At 36.4% G+C, this 24847-nt stretch overlaps 1 protein-coding gene across 4 annotated transcripts in view; it reads right to left on the bottom strand.

The window, feature by feature from the left end:
- Positions 1 to 24847, bottom strand: part of ANKFN1 (ankyrin repeat and fibronectin type III domain containing 1) — a 527248-nt gene that overhangs the window by 94456 nt on the left and 407945 nt on the right. For all 4 annotated transcript variants that reach the window (XM_036222287.1, XM_036222289.1, XM_036222288.1 and 1 more), the window contains 2 exons: positions 22803 to 22997; positions 20918 to 21031 (listed from right to left, as the gene is read on the bottom strand). In XM_036222287.1, the coding sequence (XP_036078180.1) occupies positions 20918 to 21031; positions 22803 to 22997 (309 nt within the window). The remainder of the gene's footprint in view (positions 1 to 20917; positions 21032 to 22802; positions 22998 to 24847) is intronic.

Genomic DNA, 24847 nt, shown 5'->3' on the forward strand with positions numbered 1-24847 from the left:
CTTTTCTAAAATTGATTTTATTTATTGTATAAAAATATAAACTTTTTTCTAAGAGATATGACCTTTTAACTTTTTATTTTACCCTTTTATCATTGTTTTACTCTCAATGCTTTTTTGAAAAAATAGCCATCTCTTCAGACGATTACAAAAAAATCCTAGTTCTTTTAACCTTTACTGGGTTTCGATTTTCCAGAATTAGATCATAAAACATGAGGAATAGATCCAGAAGACCAAATCTTTATCCTCTGATCTCAAAGGACATCAAATCAACACAAACACATTCTTTAGCTTTGTTAATTCCTTACTAAATAACAAAGAATTTACCACCACTGTGTCAAATAGAGTCTGCTGTTTAAACATGGAAGAATAATATCATCAGAAAAGAGGTAGCTATCATTTAAACGAATACCACTGGAAACCATTTAATGATGATCAAATAGATTTACGTGGAAATCTGGGGAGGTTTTGGCAAACTTTTTCTGCCAGGTAGTTAGAACTATCCAATTAAAATATAATATGCAAGAAATTAGATTATCTCTCTTTGAATAACAAAGCAAACAGAGTACAAGGGTATATTTTGGTTCAATGAAAGTCGTGTAGGAAAGATGAAGCCTGTAGGAAGTGCTCAATACTAAACCTTACTCCTTGTAGAAAGAAAATAACATGGACTCTGGAGAATTCTGATAGGTTCCCGCTTATAACAAGGAGATGTTTCAGGCAAAGAAAATGGATAGTCTGGTTTGGGGCTTCAATTCTCAAAACTGGCCCAGTTTTTCTCCTGTTTACTGGTTATCATACTCTCAGTTATTTTATTTTAAATTATATATTATTGAACTAACTGTGGATTCATTTTTATGATTGAAAACAGCAGAAACATTGCTTTCCTATTTTAGGAAGAAACTGAGGCCAGTACTTGGGAACAAACTCAAATGAAAGAGGAAGGGAATTGTGATTGCTTGTGTTTTAAAAAAAATAGTACCTGTTCTTCCTTTAATAAATTTATATGTTAGAAAAATTAAGCATAATAAGAGTATCGAGGTTATGATTTAGTTATCTGGGGATAACTTGGCTTAATGAAGAAGAACCAGGGTCATAAAGGCTATTCGAGTCTCAGTTAGACAAAGTCATGAACTTCTGGAAGACTCTCTCCTCATCACGGAGCCATTAGTGACCAGAATTTATTCAGATTGTACTAGGAGCAGGCTTTTAAGTAAATGAGACTTTAAAATGAATTCTTCTTTTCGTAGGAACCTCTAAAATTTCAGGCATTCCCAAAACAATTTTCTAATCACTATGTATGGGAATCACCCCATTCACAGGCTTTTTATAGAGCTGAAGAAAACATTTATTTAAAAAATAAGGAATACAACATTAACAGAGACAGAAATAAAATGAAAAATTTGCTAATGATCAGTGGTACCAACAAATAGATTTATTGTTTTGTATTTCCTTCCACATTTAAGTCCATGATCCACTTTGCGTTAATTTTTGTACGAGATTCGAAACTTAGGGTCAGGTCCTTTCATTCATTCATTCATTCAATCATTTTGCCTGTGCATATCCAATTGTTCCTGCACCATTTGTTGAAAAGGTTATCTATCCTCAATTGAATGTTTTTGCATCCTTTTCAAAAATCAGTTGGGCATATTTATGTGTCTCTAATTCTAGGATTTCTTACATCCCAATGATCTCTGGTGTCAATCCTTAAACCAATACTACACTGTCTTGTTTATAGTAGACCAATTCCCCTATTTTATTCTGCTTATTATTTTATAGCTATTTATTAATTTATAGCTAGTTCCTTTGCCTTTCAATATAAATTTTGAAAAGCATGTCTATATCTATAAAAAATCTTGCTTGTACTTTGATAGGTAATTTTGCTAGGAATAGGATTCTGGGTTGACAATTATTTTTTTAGCACTTCGAAAATATTGTTCCACTTCTGTCTGAATTTCATGTTTTCTGATGAGAAATACATCATTTGAATTGTTTTTCTCCTGTAAATCAGGTGTTTTTTTTCTTGTTGCATTTAAGGTTCTCCTCCGTTTTTAGTTTTCAGAAATTTGACTTGTGTTGTGTCTTGCTGTGGACTTCTTTTGTTTGATCCTGTTTGGAGTTTGCTCAGCTATTTGAATGTCTTTTGCCAATATTGGGGAGTTTTCAGTAATTATTTCTTTAAGTGCTTTTTCAGCCCTGTCTTTCTCTTCTCTTTCTGGTACTCTAATAAAAGGAATGTTAGATATATTATTATCATCCACTGGTCTCTGAGGCTTTGTTTATTTTTTTCAGTCTATTTTTTCTCCATTTTTCAAATTGGGTAGGTAATTTCTATTATTCTTTTAGTTCTCTGTTTTTTTTCCTCCATCCCCTTCATTCTGCTGTTAAGCATATCCACTGAGTTACTGTATTCTTCCATTGTATAGTTTGAATTTATTTTTTCTTTATACCTTCTATTTCTTGGTTTAGACTTTCTTTTATTTTGTTTAGGCTTTTTAATTTTTCATTTGTTCCAAGCAGGTTTGTAAGTGCCTGTTGAAACATTTTTATCACAGCTGCCAAATTCTAAGATCTCTGTTATCTTGAATTTGGCATCTATTGATTGTTTTCTTTAATCCAGGTTCTTGCTTTTATGAATGATTTTCAGTTGAAAGGTGGACAGTTTTGTATTATTTTTAAAAATTCGGGATATTTTTTAACACTTTTTTTTGAGCTGGCTCCCTGACATCACTCCAGTGTTTTCAGTTGTATTTAAGCAGGGGGAATAGGAAAAAAATATGTATTCTATCTTCCTATAAATTCAAGTAGTCTCTAGGTGAGATTTTAAGACTATTTCAGTCCAGCTACTTCCTTGGAATCTCATAGGATGCAGACAAACTGTAAGATGCAGATTTAAAATAAAAATTCTTACAAGCTTTTACCTTTTTATGTTTTTCAGTAACATGATCTCACGACTTCCTCCTATCCCCCTCCTACTAATCATTTTTAATTCCTGTAGTCAAAACCTAGTTGGGAGGAGAAAGAGAAGCTTTTGGGTTTGTATCAAATTTAACCATCTCCACAGAATCTGCTGTGCTGTCTTTTAGGAACTGGTTACCTTTGTAACCATGAGGGGTGCCAGAACCATAGATGACGGCATAGTTTAGTTCTCTGTTTTGCACCTGGCGTAAATATTTTTGAAGTAGGTAACAGAAATGAAAGTTTTTCCTAATCCAAATAATCTAACTTTAAAAGTATCTGTGACTCCCTCTTTTGTTTCTTTTTTCACAAAATCTGTGAGTTGAATGTAGTTTTTGAAAATAAAGAATTTGATTGCTCTCTTCCTCCATCACAAAGATAATTTAAGAGAATATCCCTGCTGGGTCCACTTAAAAGCGCCCATCATTTTCACAGGTGTCTTTATCCTAATCCACTAGCAATTTATGCCTTTGTTAATTTATAATAGGAACCAAGTTTAACTAGAATGTCCTAAAGAAAACAAATGGAGGAAATATGATTAAAAAGCATACATAGAGGGAGAAAACTTTTTTAACATACATATATGATAATTTTCAGAAAGTGACCCAGAATATTTGATGAGCCAACTAATTGACCAATATAAGGAGTTTAAATATGTAGCTATTTAGACTTAATAAAATACTCTCTTAGAAGGTTAATATTGAAAATAATTGCAGTAATTTCAGTCACCGAAGAAAGCAGCCAGACATTTTGTTGAAATTTTGCTCTGAGATTATTCCAGTCTGACTTATTTCTGAAACAGACGTATGGAGCTGAAATGATCTATAGTAAATACAGTTTTACATTCTTTGTAAAAGTGTTCTAAATTACTTTCTATCTTACTCTTAGTTCCCTGATACTTCAGCAGTTCTGAGCTGGGAGTGGTTAAATTCTGCTTAATTCAAGCCTGTGTTTTAGAAGATAATTAGATATAAAGGATCTATGGATCATAAGTAAGTTCTGATGCTGTATTGTGGAACAAGGTAAGTCCGACCGTGTTTTAACATAAGTGGGAGTCTAATATGATATTCTGAGTGTGCCCTTTGGAGGAATATGTATCCCAGCTTATCACTTACTTACTAGCTGTGTGATGGTTAACTTCATAAATTTTCCTCATCTAAAAAAATGAAGAGAAGAATAGACCCTACCTCATAAGATTGTCGAGAGTATTAAATGAGATAAAACAGACAAAACATTTAGTTTGGCACATACTAAGAGGTCAGGAAAGATTTCCTACTATTACTGCTACCATTTCCACTACATTTCTCTCATAAACCTATCTAAGGGATAGCACTTTGTTCATAGTGCCTGTTTGGTAGACTGTGTTTATCAGATACAATTTTTTTTTTTTTACTCTAATAGGATAATTAAACCCTTTCTCCTTCTCACGCCCACGTCTAGGTTTGAAGGCAGATACTATTGGACACCATTAGCCCATCTGTTTATTTTTGGAACCCCTGAGCTAGAGAATCATCCACATTTCCTTCCCCCCCTTTTTTTCCCTGGCCACATTTATTTAGTCCCATGCCAGAAACTTCTTGGGGGTAATTTAAATTAGCATCCATTACAGGTCAATCTAGAAAAGGTTGGTTATTTATTGTCAGGCAGATACATGAGCCTTGCCAGTTTCAGAAACCAGAGCTAAAGCGATCTTATAAAGTTCCAGTTAAATCAACACAGCGATGTGCTAGTCTCATGATGCCTTTCGTGAAATTACCTCCGAAATGCTAAGTATTTTCCCACTCAAAACCTCATTTTAACTCTATAACTTATACCAAAGATCACACTGTACCTGCTCTTAGCCTTATAAGTCTTACAAAAGCCCTTGGCCAAAAGCAATAAAATTTGACCTGACCTAATCCTGGAGTTGCAATGGATAATGTGTGTATTTTTCATTCAATAATTTAATGTGGAAATTAACTGCATGTGTCACATATTCCCCATCTCAAAGAGAGAGCTTTTATGGTTCTAGTGTTACACAAAAATTAAATATGTAAACAGTCTTGTCATTTAAGACTCTTCACTTTCCTGATAGCTTAAATAAGCACTACAAAAGACTCCTTTGGAGAAATTTGTTATTTCATATAGTAAGGAGCCTGCTCCATGAAATTTACCCTCTATGGTCACAGAACTTATAGCAGCAGATATTTTTTCTTTCTCCCTGAAAGATTTGAAATAACTTGCCCACTTTAGCTCACTGTATTATCCTCTATTTGTCAATACAGGGAAAACACTATGGAAATTTACAGAAAAAAATTGTTGTCTTTCTCCCTTCTTTCAGATGTCTCTTGAGACTTTTCTATTCCTGAACATGGGGTGAAAAGTGTCTCTCCATCTGGCCTTACTCTTTCTGTAAATGTTAGCCCTTTAGAGTAGTCATCTGTCTGACATGTCTCTTTCCATTGCTTTTCTTCTCTCGACTCACTATTTACTCTGTATCCCATGAACTTTATTTTTTCTTTTGATTATTTTATTAATTTTAATGTTTTGAATAGATGAACGTAGTTCAAAAATCAAGAAGTATAAAAAGTGATATAGCCACAAATCTCCCTCAGTTCCTTGTCTGCCATCTTCCCAGTTTCCAGCTTTGCTCTGCTGCTGTAGATATCTACTGTTCTTAGTATCTTATGTATCTTTCTAGAGCTTCTTTATTCATTCTCAAGCAAATATGAATATAGACCTCTACATTTTACACAAAAGGTAGCATATTATATGTACTCTTCCAACTTTTTTAAAACTTAATTTATCTTAGATATCTCTCCATATCAATACATAATGAGATTTCACATTCTTTCTTATAGCTGCTGTGTATAGATGTTTATGAACAATTTATTTTAACTACTTCTCTGTTGATATTCTGCTCTTATCAACTGCATGTGATGGAATTTACTCTTAAAAACAATGCTAATATGTATACTCTGCTGCATAGTTTATTTTATACATCTGTAGGGTATACCCCTAATAAGAATTACTAGGTCAAAGGTTATTTGCATTTGCAATTTTGATATTGCCCTCCATAAGGGTCATAAAAATATTCTTCCCCCACCATTACATGAGAGTGACTGATTCCTAGAGCTTAGTCTATAGAGTGTAAGTTAAACTTTTGGATTTTTGCCATTTCAAAAGGTGAAAAGTGATATCTCAGGTTGGTTTGAAATTGTATTTCTTTTACAATGAGAGAAGTTGAACTTCTTTTCATATGCTTTTTATCTGTGTTTTTTTTCTCTATGAACTAGCTTTCTCTCTTTTTTTAAAATAGATTTCAAAAGCTATTTATACATTAGAAAGATGAACCTAGGCTTATTGTATGAAATTTTATCTTTTTATGTTGCTTACAGTTGTTTCTGCTGAAGATATTTTTTAAAAATGAGGTTGAATTTATTCTAGATTTTGAATCATGGTTATAAAAGCCTTTTTTACTTTAAGGATTTTTCTCATGTTGCCTAGAGCTGCTTATGGATTTTTCCCCTTAATCCATCGTCCTATTATAATATGTCAATATCATGATCTTCATATTAAACTACTACTCATGATGATGGCATCATCTTAAATATATATAGCACATTATAATTTACACTTATATCACCCCACTTGTTTTGGCTTATAATATCACATGGACAGCAGAAACAGGTACTTCTGTCCTTATTTTATACATGAAAAAACTGAAGCCCTCAGGAGATGAAATGTCTGACCCAAATCATACACATAGCTAGTAGATGGCAGAGTGATGACTTGCCTCTTAGTTCTGTTTGTGCCAGTGCATGATTATATCTGCCAGAGATGTTCTCTGAATCTCTCTCTCTCTTCACTAGAGATCTTGTCCATTCCCATAGATTAAGTCTATGCTATTGAGTTCTAAATCTGTGCAGGATCTTCAGCTTACCTAACGTTCTTTGGATTGAGAATAGACAAAATCATGAAATCACAGAATGCTAGAGCAGTGGGAGACCTGACAGATCATAGACTAACCTAGTCATTTTATAAAAAAGGAAACCAAAACTCAGAGAAGTTGTGACCTCTTTGCCCAAGGTTATACCATTTCTAAGTCAGGGCCAAGTCAGAACTCAGAGATAGATCATTTCATTTGGTTTATAAATGAAGAGGAGGAGGAAAATGTGTATACTTAATTGAAACTAATTATCTCCATGTTTATAAGCACCTCCAGGGCCAGAAATGAGAGGTGTGAATTCATTCATTCATTCATTCATTCATTCAACAAATAATCATGTCCCATATTGCTGAGCACTGTGCTGTCACTGAGTTTATAATGGTGAACTAAATAGGCACAGTCCTGCATTTATGGAGAATATAGTCTAGAAGAGAAATAGATATCCAGCAAATAATATATGGCTAAAGATGTAATTACAAACTGGGAAAAAGACTATAAGGGGAACTTACAAACGCTCTGAAAGAATATAACAGGATGACCTACTTATATAGATTGTAGAGTCTGGGAAACCTCCCACTGCTTCCCCGACCCCCACCGCTGCTTTGCCATGTTGTTCCTGAGGCATCTCTATGGAGACCTAAGATTCCATGGATCAGTTGGAAGACCATCGATCTAGTCCTAGCCTTCATTTCTTCAGAGAAGAGAACTGAGACTTAAAAGGGAAATGTGACTTGCCCAAGGAGATCACCTAGCTAGTTAAAGTAAAACAAGACTAGGACTGCAGCCTCCTGAGTTTCTGTCTAAGGTCCCTTCCCCTGTATAATGTCCTCTTACTGCAGACCCATGCTCTGCTACCAAAATCTGCCATGAAATCATCCTTTACAAATCATGGGCTCCCAGGAGATTGTGGCGCTTTGACTTAATTTATACCATGCCATAATCAACACGCTACATAGAACAGACAAATCAAGATTTTGATAAACACTTGCAAAGATATTTTTAGAAAATTGTTTTCCTTGTACCGAAGAGTGGGATGAACTTCCCTAAACCAAGAGCACAATTTTAGAATTTAAAGTACTTTGTAGAACAGCCTAAATTCTTCCTTTGTCGATGGACAACTTTTCATTGGCACTGAACAGTTTGACCTAAATTCTCTTGAGAAGTTGTTTTTATCCATCAGCATAGTCCTTAGTACACATTTCATCAGAAGTGGAAATGGTTGATTAGAAGAGAAGAGATATAACCCCATTTAGTTAGATTCGGTTAATGTTTATGCAGTACATCCTGTGTGCCCTGTGCTCATCATTCATTCACAGCCCCATTTTAACACCTGGGGCTGTGAGATTAGGTAGGTGTGATTGATCTTCAACCTATTTAGAGATCATTTCTCATTGAAATGAGAGCTCCTTGACTCATTATACTTCCTTTCACTTTTCTTAATTTTATTTATTTTTTCTTTGGGAATGAGGTGGACTGATAGAATTGAAGAATTTTAATATTATTTCCCATGACCACATTTAGCTATTTCCAACTATGGGACTCAAAATGATAGAAAAATCAAGACTGATTTTAAAATAGGGAAAAAACTAGGAGAACTCTTAAAGTAATATTCCGAAATGCAGGGAAAACTCTAAATACAGAGATGTTCATGACAATAGCATTTATAATATTAAAAAAATTGGAAGCAACTTGAATAGCCAACAATCAAGAAAGAGTAAAAGGCATATTGATATAGTCCATGCAATATTATGTATGGATTAAAATAGTGCTTCAAAGCAAAAGTCATAACATGGGCTGTGAAGTGGAAAAGAAGGTAGTGTAGCATAGTCATTAAGAGTAGAGGCTCTGGGACTGATGACTGAGGTTAACTTAGACTCCAGCATGGCTGTAGTAAGTTCTTCTTTTTGTCTTGGGTTCCTTGTTCATAAGGAGAGGATAATACTCTACCTATTCCATAAGGCTGTGTAAGGTTTAGAAGAAGCAATGCTTGTAAAACCTTGACTCGTGCCTAGCATGTGGTATGGATTTGACAGATGTTCACCATTATTATTAAATATATGGTCTCAACTTTATTATGGCTACATCAAAAAAAAAATACATCTAGTTCCTTCAAGGAGTAGATTTCTTTGGGATATAGGACTAAGGGTGAGTGATTTATTTCTTTGTTTAAAATTTCTGTTCTTTGCAATGTTCTATAGTTATCATACAGATTTCCTTTTATCCTTCCTCCTTATCCATCCTCCTTCTCCCCCCAGAAAATTTTTTGATCTTGCTGTCTCCAGGAGGCCACTATGAACTGGATCACCCAGGGCCCCTTGCCCTTGGACTTCTGGTTGGGTTCAGGTGCTGCTGCAGTCTGACTGTGGGTGTGTCCCTTCACACAGCGACTCCTGACTGGTGCTCCTGTCTCAGCTTTTACTACTCTCCCCTTCAAGAGCAGGGGTAAAGACAGCTTCCCAAAGTTGCTAGTCCTGTGTGCCTTGCTATCTACTGCTATCTGTTGCCCATTCACAAACTCTGCTCACCTCTTCTTAAAAATTTAAGCTGAGTGTGCTTCTGTTTTCTGCTGGGACCCTGGCAGATACAAGGAACATACATTCTATTTACAAATGGAAATTTAAAATTTAAGAATCACAAAAGACCATCCCCTCCTCCCAAAAGGAAGCACTCTTCATGGTGTGGAGAGGCCCCTCAGCTTCCAAACTTGAGGGTGATTATTTTCATTTCATTTTTGAGCCCTCACATGAAATTATGCTTCAGGGTAGAACACCTATTTCTTAGAAAAACACACTTTCTCCTGCAGAGAAATTCTAGAAAGCAGTCGCGGGCTATTGACAAACTATAATGCTGCAAAGGGGTCCGGCCAAGAAGGAATCACGAGAAAGTCTCTGAGGGAAGAAGGTAGCCCAAAAGCGGCTCATCATCTGCAGTACCAGCTGTGTGCCCTGTTAAGCAGTCAGAGACAGAGCTGCGCCTTGAGTGGAGACCTGTCTCTGCGGCCACTGGAAATGCACCAGCCCCTGTGGCGTCTGGGCTCAGCAGCTGCCAGTCTCCCAGGGGGTAAGTGATACAGTTTGTTCAGTCCGGGGGTGGGTATGGCGGTGTGAGGTGGTGATGGGGCTGGTTGGGGGGTGACGGGGGGGCTTGGCACGTCACCATGCACTGCTCCACTGTTAAATCTCGATTGGCAGGCTGACTTTTCCCCAGGAGGAAGTGTGGGGAGGAATCTCACAGTTGCATGGCAATAAAGAGCTGCCTGGTGGGCCTCCTTCTCCGCCAAGAGGCTTCATGGCTCCAAAGTTCTGGAGGGATGTGTGTGGGGGTGGGAGGGAGGAGGAAGAAATAAGCCACTCTACTCAGTACTGATGTGATCACCTTTGCAGAAATGTTCCAGTGGCAAAGTGTGTCAGAGACAGCAAGCTGGGGGGAGCCAGCACAGTGCCGAGGATGAAACTGAAGGCGAGGGTAGGGGGTCCTGGAAGAGAACTCTGGACTACTTATAAAGGAAAGGGATGAGAGGTGAGAGTCAATAAAAGAAGGTGTTGGACAAAGCCTGTGAAAAACTCCAGCCTCAACACTTTGGGTCAACGACAGGCCTTATTTTCCTTATACTGTGAAGCGAATTTTGTGTTTAATTTCCCCACTAACCTCTAAGCCACATAAACAAGGGGACTGTGTTTATCATGTTTATTGTGACTCACAATGAATTAATTGAGTACCAACTATATATACGTTGAGCCCTGTGCCAAGTACTAGCAGTACAGAGATGAATAAAAAGTCCCTGCTCACCTGAGGCTTAACGGTCTGATGGGAGGGACAGATATTAAAAATATGACTGCACATTTACAGCATAGTTGCATGTTAGACTCACTTAGTAGTTCTTTAAAAATAGCTATGCTTGGGTCCTTACCCTGTAACGACTCAGATTTGATTGGTCTTGGCACGGATCCTCAGGCGATTCTAATGTGCAGCTTAGTTTGAGAATCCCTTTTAAAAATATTCTCAGGGTTTCATAAAACATTATTCCCATGAAACATCTAGTGACAGTCAAATTAAATTTAGGAAATAATTTATTAGCTGTATTAGATATTAAAGACTCTAAGAAGCTCTATAATAAATCTATTTAAACTTAAAAAATATACCATAGAAATAAAGGTGTTTGCAAGCTGTGAACATTACTTTGAAGAAAAGGTGAAAGTCATGATAGAACTTATCATAAGCCTGATTTACATAAAATGCTTAGAAAATGCTTCTGTAAAGAGATGATTTTTAATAGAGGGCTGAACAGTCAGTGGGTGGGGCATGGGAGAGGTGCTATTCCAGGCAGAAGGATCATCACGTGCAAATGTCCTGTGATGGGGGTAAATGTTTTAAGACAGAAAGAAAGCCAATGTTCCTGGAATGCAGGAGGCGAAGTGGAAAAATGAAAAGAAAAGATTTCTGCCTTCAAGGAACTCGTACCTTAGGGAAAAACTCACACATTCCAAAAACTCCTTATTACTTTATGGATCTATGGTTTTCCAAATATAACAGAAAGAAGAAGACATCAGTGTCAGGAATAATCCTTCACCAGCTGCTATAAAAACCCAGTTTCACATTTGTCCCCACAAAACATATAATTTTTTAAAACAGTAGATATGCTTTTATAAGTATGTTGGCTTAGGCTAATATTAGCATTAGGTCATGTTTACTGAGAATACAGTCTGGAAAATAAGGAGAAGTGACTTAGAGATTGGATCAAGATGCTAAACTGACACATATGCCTCCCATGCTTTTTCTCTCCAAATCCTTTAAAAGGTAAACAAAGTATTTTAAAATAATTAATTAGCTAGAAAACAAAAAAAAATGAGCCATAAATATTCATTTCTCTCCTCCTCATTTCTTCTTTAATCCTCTGTAACCACTAATACCTTCTCTGTTTCCATAATTTAGCTATTTCAAGAGTGTTACGTAAATGGAATAGTACACTAGGTAGTCTTTTTGGGTTGGTTTTTTCACTCGGCATAATTCTTTGGAGATTCATCCAGGTTACGTTTATCAATAATGTATTCCTTTTTATCGCTAAGTAATATTCCATGGAATGAATGTACCACGGTTTCTTTAATTATTCACCAGTTCAAGGACATTGAAATTGTTTCCAGATTTTGGTTATTACAAATATAAAGCTGCTATAAACATTTGTGTACAGGTTTTTATGTAAACATAAGTTTTCCTTTCACTGGGATAAATACCCATTAGTGTAATTGGTAGGATGTATGGTAGCCGCATGTCTAGTTTGTAAAGAAACTTTTTATTTTTAGGAGGTCCTGTATTATTTTGCATTCCCACCAGCAATGTATGAGTGATGTGATTTCTCTGCATCTTTACCATTTGGTATTATTACTATTTAATTTTTTTTTTTTTTTTGCTACTGTGATAAGCATGTAGGAATATTTCATTTTCATTTTAATATACACTTTCCTAATGCAAACCTAATGAGTTGAATTATTCCCTCTGGGAAGGAAAATATGAACTACTCGAGAAAAATAGGTACTACTCTGAAAGGATCATTTGAAATGAATTTCGAATATGATGATGGCAAGTAGGGAGTGAAAAAAGGGTAATTAGAGATTTGGAGAAAATATATAGGAAAGGAAATACAATCATAGTACACCATTTGATTCTGTAAAGTCAAAAACTTTCACACTCAGTCTAAACATTGTTGACTTAGCTAAAAATGGAAACGTAATTATGTTGAGAGAATAAGGCCGTTGAGTTTGGTATTATGAGATAGGTCAATTCTTTTCTGTTCTAGTTTTAATTGCATACCTAAGACATGCAATTGATAAATCAAGAAATAGCCATAGGAACATGTTAATTAAAGTGGACAGATAACTGTGAGACCTAAAGTAGTGAAAAGTGGTTGGCTTTGAGGAGAAGGATTGGAAGAATGGAGCAAATAACTGTTGTTTTTTAAATTATAAACCTCTCAGAACAAATTTGTTTTTTTTTTTTTTTAAATCCCATTCTTAGATTGCTTTGCACAAAATGAATTTAAAAATGTATATAAAAAGAGATAGACTCTCAGATTCAGTCAATAAATTAAACTATATACTCTTTATAACAAATTAATGTATTTCAAATGCCATGGAAAGGATAAAAATAAAGGGACGAAAAGACAGCAGGCAAATGGAAATGTGTAGATAGCAATGCTAATTACAGACAAAATAGAAACTGAGGTAATAGCATTAAGCAAGACAAAGCAGCTTCTCAGATATCAAAGTTCCAAGGATGAATATTTTAGAAAAGAACAGGAATTTAAACAACACACATATTCACACTTTTTACCCAAGGGAGTTTATACATTTTTTTTTTCAAATACCAAATATAGTATATATACAACTGATTCATTGGTTAGCTACAAGTAAGAATTAAAAAAAAATCAACAGGATAGAGTCTACATTTAAAATTTTTCTTATTATAATAAAATTAGATGTTAGCACTAAAAATATAGTAAAAAAAAATAAGGCCACTTAGAAATTTAAAATGACTCATTTAAAAACTGGTTAAAGTGGAAATGAAATAAATTACAAATTATTTATAAATAAATGATAATTATTGCACTGCATTTTTACATTTTTTTCAATATTGACAAAATAATAGGGGGAAATTATAGCTTTAAATCTGTAGATTATAAAACAGGAAAAATAAAGAAACAAGTAAATTAAGTTTTCAAATAAAAACATAATAGTAGGAAAAAATAAAATAAACCCACAGAAAGTAGTAGGATTGGCAAAACTAAAACCAGAAATTAATTAATAAAATAGAAAACAAGCAAAAAAGTAGGTTTTATATATCACAAAAAAAATTAGTTCTCCAGACAAACCAATAAAATAGACAAATGTTCAACAATTCAAAAAGAAGAGCCCAAATACATGACTTCTGAAAAAGAGTCATACAGGAAATTTAAAAATTATGTTCAGCACTATATCGATAATCATAATCCAAATGAAACTTCCTTAATTTGGTAAAAAGCCTACCAGAAACATGCTGTAGACATGTTTAATAGTAAAGTATTAGATGCATGTTGACAAACGCAGTTAAGAGAGGACACCTACTATCCAAGTTACCATTTGAAATGTAGTGGGAACTAGAATTCACACTGATCCTAGTTAATGAAGTGAGATCCAAAAAAGAAAAATATTAGAAAGGAAGGGAAGAATTGACCCTTTCTTGAAGATACTATGAAAAAAATTTTTCATGACATGCAAGACAATCTACTAAAAAAAAACTACTAAGAGAGTTCAACAAAGCAGCCAACTAAAGATTAAAAAAAAAAAAAAGCAATAGCTCCTCTACTATCCTTTAATAGTCAATTAGAGAATATCTTTCAAAGAAAGTTCACTCATAATAGTCACAAAAACTGTAAAACATATCCAGCATGAAACTTAACAGGAAGTGTAGAAGATCCATATAAAGAACATTATTATTGAATATTTAAAATTCAACTTAGGAAGATGTGATGGATGGGGAATATCCCAAATTAATTTAGGAATATGAGGTTAGCCCACCAAGATTTTAAAAATGAAATGACAAGCCAATACTAAAATTCATTTAGAAGACAACATGTGTGCAAATTACTGAGACATTTTGAATGAAGAGTCGCATGTTTCTTACTTTAAATCAAAAGCTAGGAATGATTAAGTTTAATGAGGAAGGCATGTTTAGAGTCAAGATAGGCTGAAAGCTGGGCTTCTTGTACCAGACAGCCACGTTGTGAATGCAAAGGAAAAGTTCTTGAAGGAAATTAAGAGTGCCACTCCAGTGAACACAGGAATGATAAGAAAGTGAAACAGCTTTATTGCTTATCTGGAGAAAGTTTTAGTGGTCTCGATACAAGATCAAACCAGCCACAACATTCCCTTAAGCCTAAACCTAATCTAGAGCAAGGCCCTAATTCTTCAATTCTGTGAAGGCTGAAAGAGAAGGAAGCTGCAGATGAAAAATTTGAAATTAGTAGAGCTTGGTTTGTGAGGTTTAAGGAAAGAAGTCATCTTCATGACATAAAAATGCAAGATAAAGCAGCAAGTGCTGATGTAGAAGCTGCAGCAATTAACCAGAAGACCTAGCTAAGATAACTAATAAAGTTGGATACACTAAACAACAGATTTTCAACATAGACAAAATAGCCGTACATTGGAAAAGATGCCATATAGGACTTTTACAGCTAGAGAGAAGTCAAAGCTTCAAAGAACAGGCTGACTCTTGTCAGGGACTAATGCAACTAATGTCTTTAAGTTGAAACCAGTGCTTGTTTACTATTCCAAAAATCCTTAAGAATTATGCTAATTCTAATCTGCCTATAATCTATAAATGGAACAACAAAGCTTGGATGATAGCACATCTGTTTACAACATGGTTTACTTAATATATTAACCCACTGTGGAGACCTACTGCTCAGAATAAAAGATTCCATTTAAAATATTACTGCTAATTGACAATGCATCTGGTCAGTCAAGAGCTCTTATGGAGATGGACAATGAAATTAATGTTCTTTTCATGGCTGCTAACAACATGCATTCTGTAGCCCATGAATCAAGGAGTGCCTGTGACTTTAAAGTCTTATTATTTAAGGAATACAGTTTGTAAGATTATAGCTGCCATAGACAGTGATTCTTCTGATAAACCGGGACGAAGTAAATTGAAACCTTTGGAAAGGAGTCATCATTCTAAATGCTATTAGAACATTTGTGATTCATGGGAAGAGATCAAAATATCAACACTGGAGTTTGGAAGAAGTTGATTCCAATCCTTTTGGATGACTTTGAGGGGTTCAAGACTTCAGTGGAGGAAGTAACTGCAGATGTGCTGAAAACAGCAAGAGAACTAGAATTAGAAGTGGAGCCTGAAGATGTGTGTAAATTGCTGCAATATCATGCTAAAACTTTAACTAATGAGGAGTTGCTTCTTATAAGTGAGCAAAGAAAGCAGTTTTTTGAGATGGAATGTAGTCCTGGTGAACACAGTGTGAACATTGTTGAAATGACAATAAAGGATTTAGAATATTACATAAACTTAGTTGATAAAGCAGCAACAGGGTTTGAAAGGATTGACTCCAATTTTTTAAAAAGTTCTACTGTGGGTAAAACACTATCAAACAGCATTGCACACTACATTGCTGTGAAAGAAAGAGTTAATCACTATGCAAACGTCATTGTTGTCTTATTTTAAGAAATCATCACGGCCACCCCATCCTTCAGCAACCACCACCCTAATCAGTTATCAGCTATCAACATTGAGTCAAGACCTTCCACCAGCAAAAAGATACAACTCGCTGAAGGCTTAGATGATGGTTAGCATTTTTTAGCAACACAGGATTTTGAAATTAAGATATGTACCTTGTATGTACCTTGTTTTTTAGACCTAATTTTTTGAACACTTAATCGACTACAGCGTAGTGTAAACATAACTTTTATGTACATTGGGAACCAAAACATTTGTGTGACTTGCTTTATTGTGATATTTACTTTAGTGCAGTGATCTGCAAGTGAACCTGTACTATCTCCAAGGTATGCCTGTACAAGGATTGCAATATTACATAATAGGAAAAAAAAGTGAAACAATCTATGTTCATGAGTAGGAGAACAATTAAATAAATTATAGTGCCTCTATCTCGAGAATAAGAATACAACTATTAAAAAGAATGAAGATCAAACATACTGACATAAAAAGATGTATATGATACATATAGTATACTGTTGAATTGAAAAAAATCTAGTTGTAGAATTGGACAAATAGTGTGATAATATTTATTTTAGAATACACAAATAAAACTACATTTGTGTATATGCGTGTGTGTGTGTATGTGTGCATACATCAAGAAAGGATTTGGAAGGAAATACGTTAAACTCATGACAGAGATTAACATGGTGGTAGGGATGAGATATTGGGGAAAGAGTAAATCTCGACTTTTTCTCTTATACAACCCTGTACTGCATCGTTTGAGGGTTACAATTTTTCTCCCCCAAAAAAGAAAATGCAAAAAAGCTAGGCTTTATAAAACATATCTTGGTGGAGAAAGATTTTCACAAGATGGTTGGAAAGTAAACTGGCTGGATCCTGACAACTCGGCAACTAGTTATTTATCCTCATCATACATTTAGTCCCTCGACCCACTTTTACATTTTTACTCGCAAGCAAAATATGTTGTCACTGAGTTTCATGTCCTCTAGACATAACTTCTGCCTCTCCTAGTTGTTCTCATCTGCAAACTTTTGGCTTTACTCCTGCTCAGACAGGCTAAATGAGGTTATAAATCTTTTTGCTTCGTGGAATTATATCACTTCAATCTAGTAATGAGGGTAGCCACCTCATGCTTATGATGAGATTAATTTTTCAATTAATTAAACATGGAAAATAATTATATTCTCTAATGCAGTACATTTTTCTTGGTAGACAAATATCTTTCCAACTACAAGGTGTAGGTGGAAAAAAATAATAGAAGTCATAAAAATAATTTAAATAACTAAACAATGTGCATCCAAGCCCCGTGAAATCAGGTTTTTCTTAACTCTTATGAAATGATGGCCCAAGTGATCAAGTCATCAAGTTTGCACTGTCATTATAAATGATCAACCCTGAGGGAGGGTTTTAATATACAAATGGTGGACTCTTCCTCCTAGAAGCCGTAATGCTACCAGACATCTTCCTGGAATTCATTGGCTTCCTCTCCTGAGAAAGAGATTGGAGGTGTTGGTTGGTAGAAGCAACGACCTGGTCTTTGCAGAAGCAGATACACTACCAGCTCCTGAAAGGTCCCAAAAATCTCTACAAGGAGGAACACTTTTTAATTAAAAAAAAAAAAATGCCACCAAATGATGAGCAGTTAAATAATTCGCTATTACTAGCCTTTGTAGAAAGGAATTAGGGTGGCAGTTTCTAATCAGTTAGGGAAGCAAGACAGGAAAAGAGGTGGGGTACTGCCCACACACACTGGAGCACCTATTGCAGCATCTTGTCATTGACAAACCTCAAAGTGTGACCACTCCAAGGCCCGCTTTTTAAAAAGCCAGAAAATAATTCATCCTGTGGATGGTAAACAGATGCTGTACTGCACCTGTTATAGGATACCTTTCTATCCCTCCCAAACCTTGCAAAGAGCAGCAAAATAACTTTTGAAAATGTTTTCTCCTTTGGGCCTGCAAAGAAGTGAAATATGTTCTGCAAATGAGAGCATCAGGCACATTATCCAAGGCAGTGAGGAGAGACTGTGGAACGAGAGTTCTGGCAATTATTCAAAGCATCTGAAATAACTCTAGTTCTGCCTTGTAAACTATGAAATCTGGTGAGATGGGACCAAAAGAGGCAAGGGCTCATTAAATTAGTGGAGAAAACACCTAAAAACAGACAGTAGCTCTCTTAGCCCCATTTTCCTGCATTCAGGGGAGTGGCAGGCAGAAAAATCCAATGGGTCTCACCCTGAACTGTTTCCAGAGTTTTATGTTGGAATTGACACCTTTCATATCCAAGTTGTGGTGGCAACTGTCTTGGTACCCCCCACCCCCGCCCCGGGGCCTGAAGAAGACTTATAAAAAGATGCTCTTAAAAAGGTTTCTGAATATCAACAAACTCTTAAAAAACCCAACATGTTGATGAGTTGAGTGTAAACAAGTGAGAAACAGGGTTCAGATTTTCTTTCAAACACTGGCTCATGCATGAAGGGGGAAAACAACCAGTTGTCAAAATAGGCCTGAGGTTTTGCTGAACCCAGAAATTCTGGAGAACAGTTTGAGATGTTTTTGCCAGACCCTAAATACTGCAGGGTTAAGTCTTCTCCCTAACCAATTAGATAATGGTTGTTTCATCTCACAGATTTCTCAATTGTTTTTTCTTCTTTTATAAAGCAAAGAAAATAATTAGCCTCGTCTCAGGGTAATTTTGCTAATATTTCCATAATTAAATAATTACTTCAACCCTGAATTACAGACTGTCCTGTCTCTGGGCACAGTAGGCTGCCAGCTGTTTTAAATAACCCTTGAGAGTGGTCAGGTTAAGGACTCAATTTATGACCTTATAAATTAACATAAGGAAACCTACTCTGTAATGCAACAGACAATTCTATTTATAATGTTTAATTAATCTCCTCCAGTCAGTAACAGAACCCACTTGTGACCTTTCATTTCAACCTCACCCAAATGCAAGTCTCCTGAGATGAGACTTGTTAATATGTGAATGCTGATAGAATTTTCTGACATTGTGGCCAAGTATTAACTAGCTGACAGTCTGGATAAATTAGCTCCTGATAGCTCACTAGTCAAACGTAAGAAGAAAATGTCAAGTTGGACAGCACCGATTAAAGCCCTTCATCAAAACTCTGAGTGGGAGAGATGTAGAAAGAGAGGAAAATGCCCATGTCTGACATTGCCTGCGAACACTTGCTCTGAATTTCGGAAAGTCTTGGCAGATGAGACAACCAAGAGAAAGTGTCAGAACTGTATCAAAGGATGGCTGTGAGAGGTCACTCTGGGTGGCTTCTTTTATCTGTTGTTGCTAGTACTCTCAGGCTGCCCTCTCTTAGACCCAACGTGATAACCAACTCAAGGTTGTCTCACCTAAGTAAGGTATTATAAACAGAGAATGGACTTCGCTAGAAGCACCTTAGGAAGCTACAGAGTGTGGGCAGAGTAATGTTTGCAGATGTAGAAGGTTCTCCTGGCAACAAGCCCTGGGAGGGAGAAAGGAAGCACAAACACTACTTTTTTTGTGGCCCAAGGGAGCAACAGTACACGAAAATTCTGCGTTGTGGTCTGGCATCTTGGAATACACTTGCAGAGCTTTATCAGTTTTTAGAACTGTTCAGGGTATTTCCATATATCTTCATGAATTGGGAAAAGAGATTTCTTTCTTTTTTGTCCATCACATTCATAAGTCAACATAATGAGATACTTCTGGCTCTGCTATGAGCCTTTAGACAAGTTTCTTAACATCACTGCCTTAGTTTCCTCATCTGCAAAATGGGAATCATAACAGTACTTACCTCATAAGGTTGTTGCGAAGCTTAAACAGCATCTGGCACATAGTAGGTGCCCTGTAAACCTTAAGCCATCTCCAAAATATCTTTCTCCTCTGGGCTCTTGCTTTCTTCTCCATTGCTGGCCGTCATGTCCTCTCTTCTGTATAGCTTCCTAATTCATCTCCTTATTCTAAATCCACACGTCTTCCAATACTTCATACATAGTGTTGCCACTTAAATCTTTCATTCCTCTGCTCTTATCCTTATTAGTGGCCTGCAGAGTTCATCAAATAGAGCCTAAAATCCTTAGTCTTTATTTCAAGTCTCACCCTACTTTTAATCTCCTGACCCTAATTTCACTCTAATCTTACATTTCCCTGCACCTTGTCACGAACCTCTCCTTCCCTCCCTTGGGGCCACGCTATTCTCTCTTCAACACATTCCCCTTATTCTTCTTTACTTATCTTAGCATGTTCTTGCTTTTATACCTGTGCTCACTGTTCTCTTCACTTAGAGTTGACTTTATTTTCTGGTTCAAATTCTAGCTGTCTTTGAAAGCTAGACCCAAATGCCACCACCACCCTAGGGTCTGTATCTGTTATTGTTGGTGAAAAAAAAAAAATCCACAATGCTTGTTGCCTGCCATTATGGCTATCAATTTATATGCCCTGCTATTTAGTATTTTCCATATCCCAGTCTCTAAGCTCCTTGGATCCAGGCTGATTCTTCATTATGTACTACTCAGCCCTATACTCATTCCTATGATATGCACAGAGCAGGCCCTATGCAAACTGGCTTGGAATATTAATATTAATTGAGGGGCTTGGAATGACAGCCCGGTCTTGTGGTTCATCCTTTCTGTGACTTATCTCAGTCACCTTATTGCTTTATTCATGAGTTCCTGTGGAACTATTTCAACTCCAAAAGTAAATGGGATTAAAAAACAGCCATTTACCAGGAAAACAAACACAAAATGCACAACTGATTGCCAAACAATGGATTGCTTTTTAAGGAGCAATGAAAAAATATCTGGAGCCCAGTACCTTTATATCTGGTCACTACAGCTGCATTGACACTAAGAGGCTCTTGAAAGCTGACGGTAAGTGATGTGCTGCTGGTTACTGCGAGACAGATGTTAGTTGGCACCTCGGGGGCTCCTGGGACAGAAGGAAAAACATAAGGATCTTAACATAGCAAATCCTTTTCAAACAATGTTCTTGCCTTTTTGACGGATACCCTGAAACATATACCATGGAAACATTTGTTTGTAGAGCCTAATAGCTTTTGCTTTTGAACACTTTCATTAGAAGTTTCAATAGCCTTTATTTGTTGCTATCTTGGTCTTATTCGATCATTAGAACATCTTCCGAAGGGGTACACAATACCAGTCAAGCCTTCCCAAAGTATTCTGGAGATGGGCTGGACCAGCAGAGAGGAGGCCAGAAAGTGTTAGCAGGAACCAACTTTGTAGATGGAGACCATTACACTTCATAAAGTACTTTCTTGTAAATCATTTCACTGGAGACTTTTTGCAACCCCATTGTGTAGAAAGGGCAAGTATAGCAACTGCTCTTTTAGGATGAGAAAGCTGCAGCCCCAAAAGGCCAAATTACTCACTTGAGCACACAATGAAGACATAGCTAGGATGAAAGCCAAGGGCTTTGGATGCCAGATTCTGTGCTCTTCCCAGTATAGAATGTTAACTCGCCTCACTCCCATGCTGCCTCCTATTACGTCAAGTAGCACTTTTCTAAGAAAGAATTCATGGGCAAATACCATGTCTACTAACTTTAGGTTTTAAAAAGATTTCTGATGGTTTTGGTATTCCTTAACACCCAGAAGGTATTTTTTAATTTAGAAAATTACAAGGAAAATGATATCAAGTCTAAAAATATGACTTCTAATATTCATCTGTCCTGAATGAAGTACAATAGCAAACGCATTTACTAAAACAATTGCTTCTGTCTTTTTTTTTTTTTTTAAAAAACAGCAAACATGTATCAGCATTGCTGAAGAGATTAATATTAAAAGCAACCTTTCATTAATGTTGCTTAAGCTATTTGCTTCAAGAGAAAGGATTAGGCCCAGTTTTAGAACTTAGTATACAGTACTACTTCAGAAACAAGATTTTCACTGCCTTTGATCTTTAGTACAGCTAAGGTTCCTGGAGCAGAGGCAGATAATTTCCAAATGAATGAACTGTCCTTTCCCTTATATTTAAAATTAAAATATATTTCTAAGTTTTTGTTGTTTAAATAAGATTGCTTTTCGAATAAAAGTTTAGTGTTTCACAAGTGTTTGAATTTCATATATTTTTTTTATATCAGAGGCTGCACTAAGCAGTACCTTCCAGTGCTAGTGAGTATTATCCAGAAACAAGGCTTTCTTAAATTAACAAAAAGAATTGGTAAAGGGAATGGAAGTGTAGACAGAAGCATAATTCATGCGTTGATTGACTGTTCTCTGTAGCCTGTATTAATCGAAGGTCAGTTTATATAAGTACTACATAAAAAACTGCAGTAGAGAGTTGAAAACAACTTAAACTTGAGCTTGAAGCAGAAACTGGACAGATAGGTAAACAAATATTTTTCCACCTCCACATCCCAAAATATAGCCACTTAGGGCATCAGACCATCCAGGTCATTAGGCATTAGTGCATAGCGGTGGAAAGTGCTAGATGAGTGTGACATGGTGGAGGGAGGCCAACAGCACCGAAGCTTCATGCTGTGGCCAGAGAACCTATCAAGAGCCAGAAAGTCAAGCAAGACAAAAGATCCTTTTACAGCTTCTCAGAGCCCTTGCTCCAAATAGGCTGACAATGGCTATCCACGACCCTGTAGAGTTACAAAAAACCAGTAAAAGAAGGCCTGGCTGTCTTAAGTCAAGGTTTGGGCCATTTAAATGTAGAAGTCCTCTGCTTATACTCACTGGCATGTTCGAAGCCTGTTTTCATGCGTCTGTAGAGCCGATACCTCCACTCCCAAGCTTTCAGCTGTTTTTCTTTCTCTGTGTTGTCCAGACTGAATCCTTCATTCTCCACCTGAGCAGACAGTTCGCTCACCCTCTCCTGGGCTTCCTGCACCAGGGTGTTAAGGTGCATTGCTCGGCTTTCCAGGCTGACAACTGAAGGGAAAGAAATGGGATGACTCCTTTGTCTTTCTGGGGGAAATGCAGCTTCACCAGCAGGATATCTAAGAGTCTACTCTGAGTTTTGAAAAATACCTGGTAAAAGTGGGATCTATATCCGTTATTAACATCTTGTTATGATAAGGTCTAATTAGTGACATTTATAACTAAGATTAAATGGTAAATCTCTCAAATTAAGATTTCCCATTACCCTCTGACCTTCTCATCACACACACCCCACATAGCTGCTTAGCACAGTTAATTAGAATTCCACCATCAAGTACCCATGAAGACCACTTTCAATGCAGATTGCACGCATTTGTTTTTATGATCTTTAGAGGAACAAACACTTAAGGGCAAAAGCTCTGTAGGGCAAGGAAGGCCCTAGGAAAAATCATCAATGAGGCAAGCCGTATTCTGCCAAAGTTGTTCGTTTTTTTTGTTTGTTCGTTCGTTTGTTTTTTGGTAGAACCCGATTCAAATTCTCTCGTTATCACTTTCTGCCCAGCTTATAGAGATTTTTGTATGTGTGTCCTAGTGGCATAATTCTCTTAGTATCAATCTATTTATTGCTATCAAAGTATTCTACTAATGCAGACATAGTAGGGCTAGTGAATTCTGATGGCTGGATGACTTGACATTGGTCTTTGGTTATGGTATGACAATAGGAAAGGTCTCTAGAGATGTCCAGGCCCAAGAGAGCGAGTTCTACTAGATCCTCTTGCCAAGACAGGTTGTAAAGCATTTTTCTGTTTTGCCCAATGCATGATCATTTTTATTTGATTCATGTCATGTCGTTTGCCCAACCTGCCATTGTGTGAATGAACATTCACATCAATGAGAGATGGTTTCACATCTGTGTCGGCTGGGAGGCTGCTTCTTGTGGTGGCTCTCATGCATGTGAGGGCCTGCCTAGGTGGTCACTAGGTCACTTCAGAGGAGCCCTTCCTGGTTAGTGATAAACAAGAGAAGACAGCCTCAGCACGGACCTGTGGTAGAGGGTCAAATAATGAAACAGATCAGAATAACTTGGCAGATCTGTCGCCAATACATTGGACACTCTCTGTGACCAAAACAGTATTTCCCCCTAGTGGGTGGGAAAGAAATTCAGTCATTTCATTCTTCTAATTAAGGGGGAAAATATTATGAAGATAACTCAAGTGAAAATTTGTTAGCTCTATTTTGAAATGGAAATTAGGTGGTTATATATTCATATTCTCTGTGTTCATAGGCATGTTTGCATTAATTACAGGAAATGAATACTAATTTATGATTGCCCCTGCACACCATCAGTCTAAATTTATTTACAGATGAGGTCAATGAAAAATTAGTTGAGTCTTTTTTTCTTTTTCTTTCTTCTTTCTTCTTTCTTTTCAAGTCGCTGTTTAGAACACTCAGGACTGTGTTTTGCTGCAGATTTGTCATGGTTAATGAATGTTGCTGTAGCAGTCAATCATGTACTCTAAATACTGTCACACTTTTTTTTAAAGCCTCAGTCATGAGCCATGACAGAAAAATAAACAAATAAATATAAAGCTAAAAAACTCTTTCACTGAGCAGCTACACTATGCAGAATCCCCTGGGAAGGCTAAAGGAGGCCAGAATAAATGATAATATAAGTGCTGTGGACGTAGGGAAGCAATGATGGTGTATGAACACGGAGGTTCTGGAGAAAAAAATACACATACACACACGCGGGCACATACTCCAGTGGAAAAATTGGCAATATTAGTAGCCTCAAGGTGCAATTTCCTGGAGCAGTGAGATTGACAAGTCAGTACTAAATGCTGTTAATTTAACTAACTTCAGATTAATGGTAGAGTCTGCTATGACTGAAGCCCGCAAAC

The sequence above is a fragment of the Rousettus aegyptiacus genome, unplaced genomic scaffold (assembly GCF_014176215.1).
Source record: "Rousettus aegyptiacus isolate mRouAeg1 unplaced genomic scaffold, mRouAeg1.p scaffold_m13_p_6, whole genome shotgun sequence".
Lineage (NCBI taxonomy): Eukaryota > Metazoa > Chordata > Mammalia > Chiroptera > Pteropodidae > Rousettus > Rousettus aegyptiacus.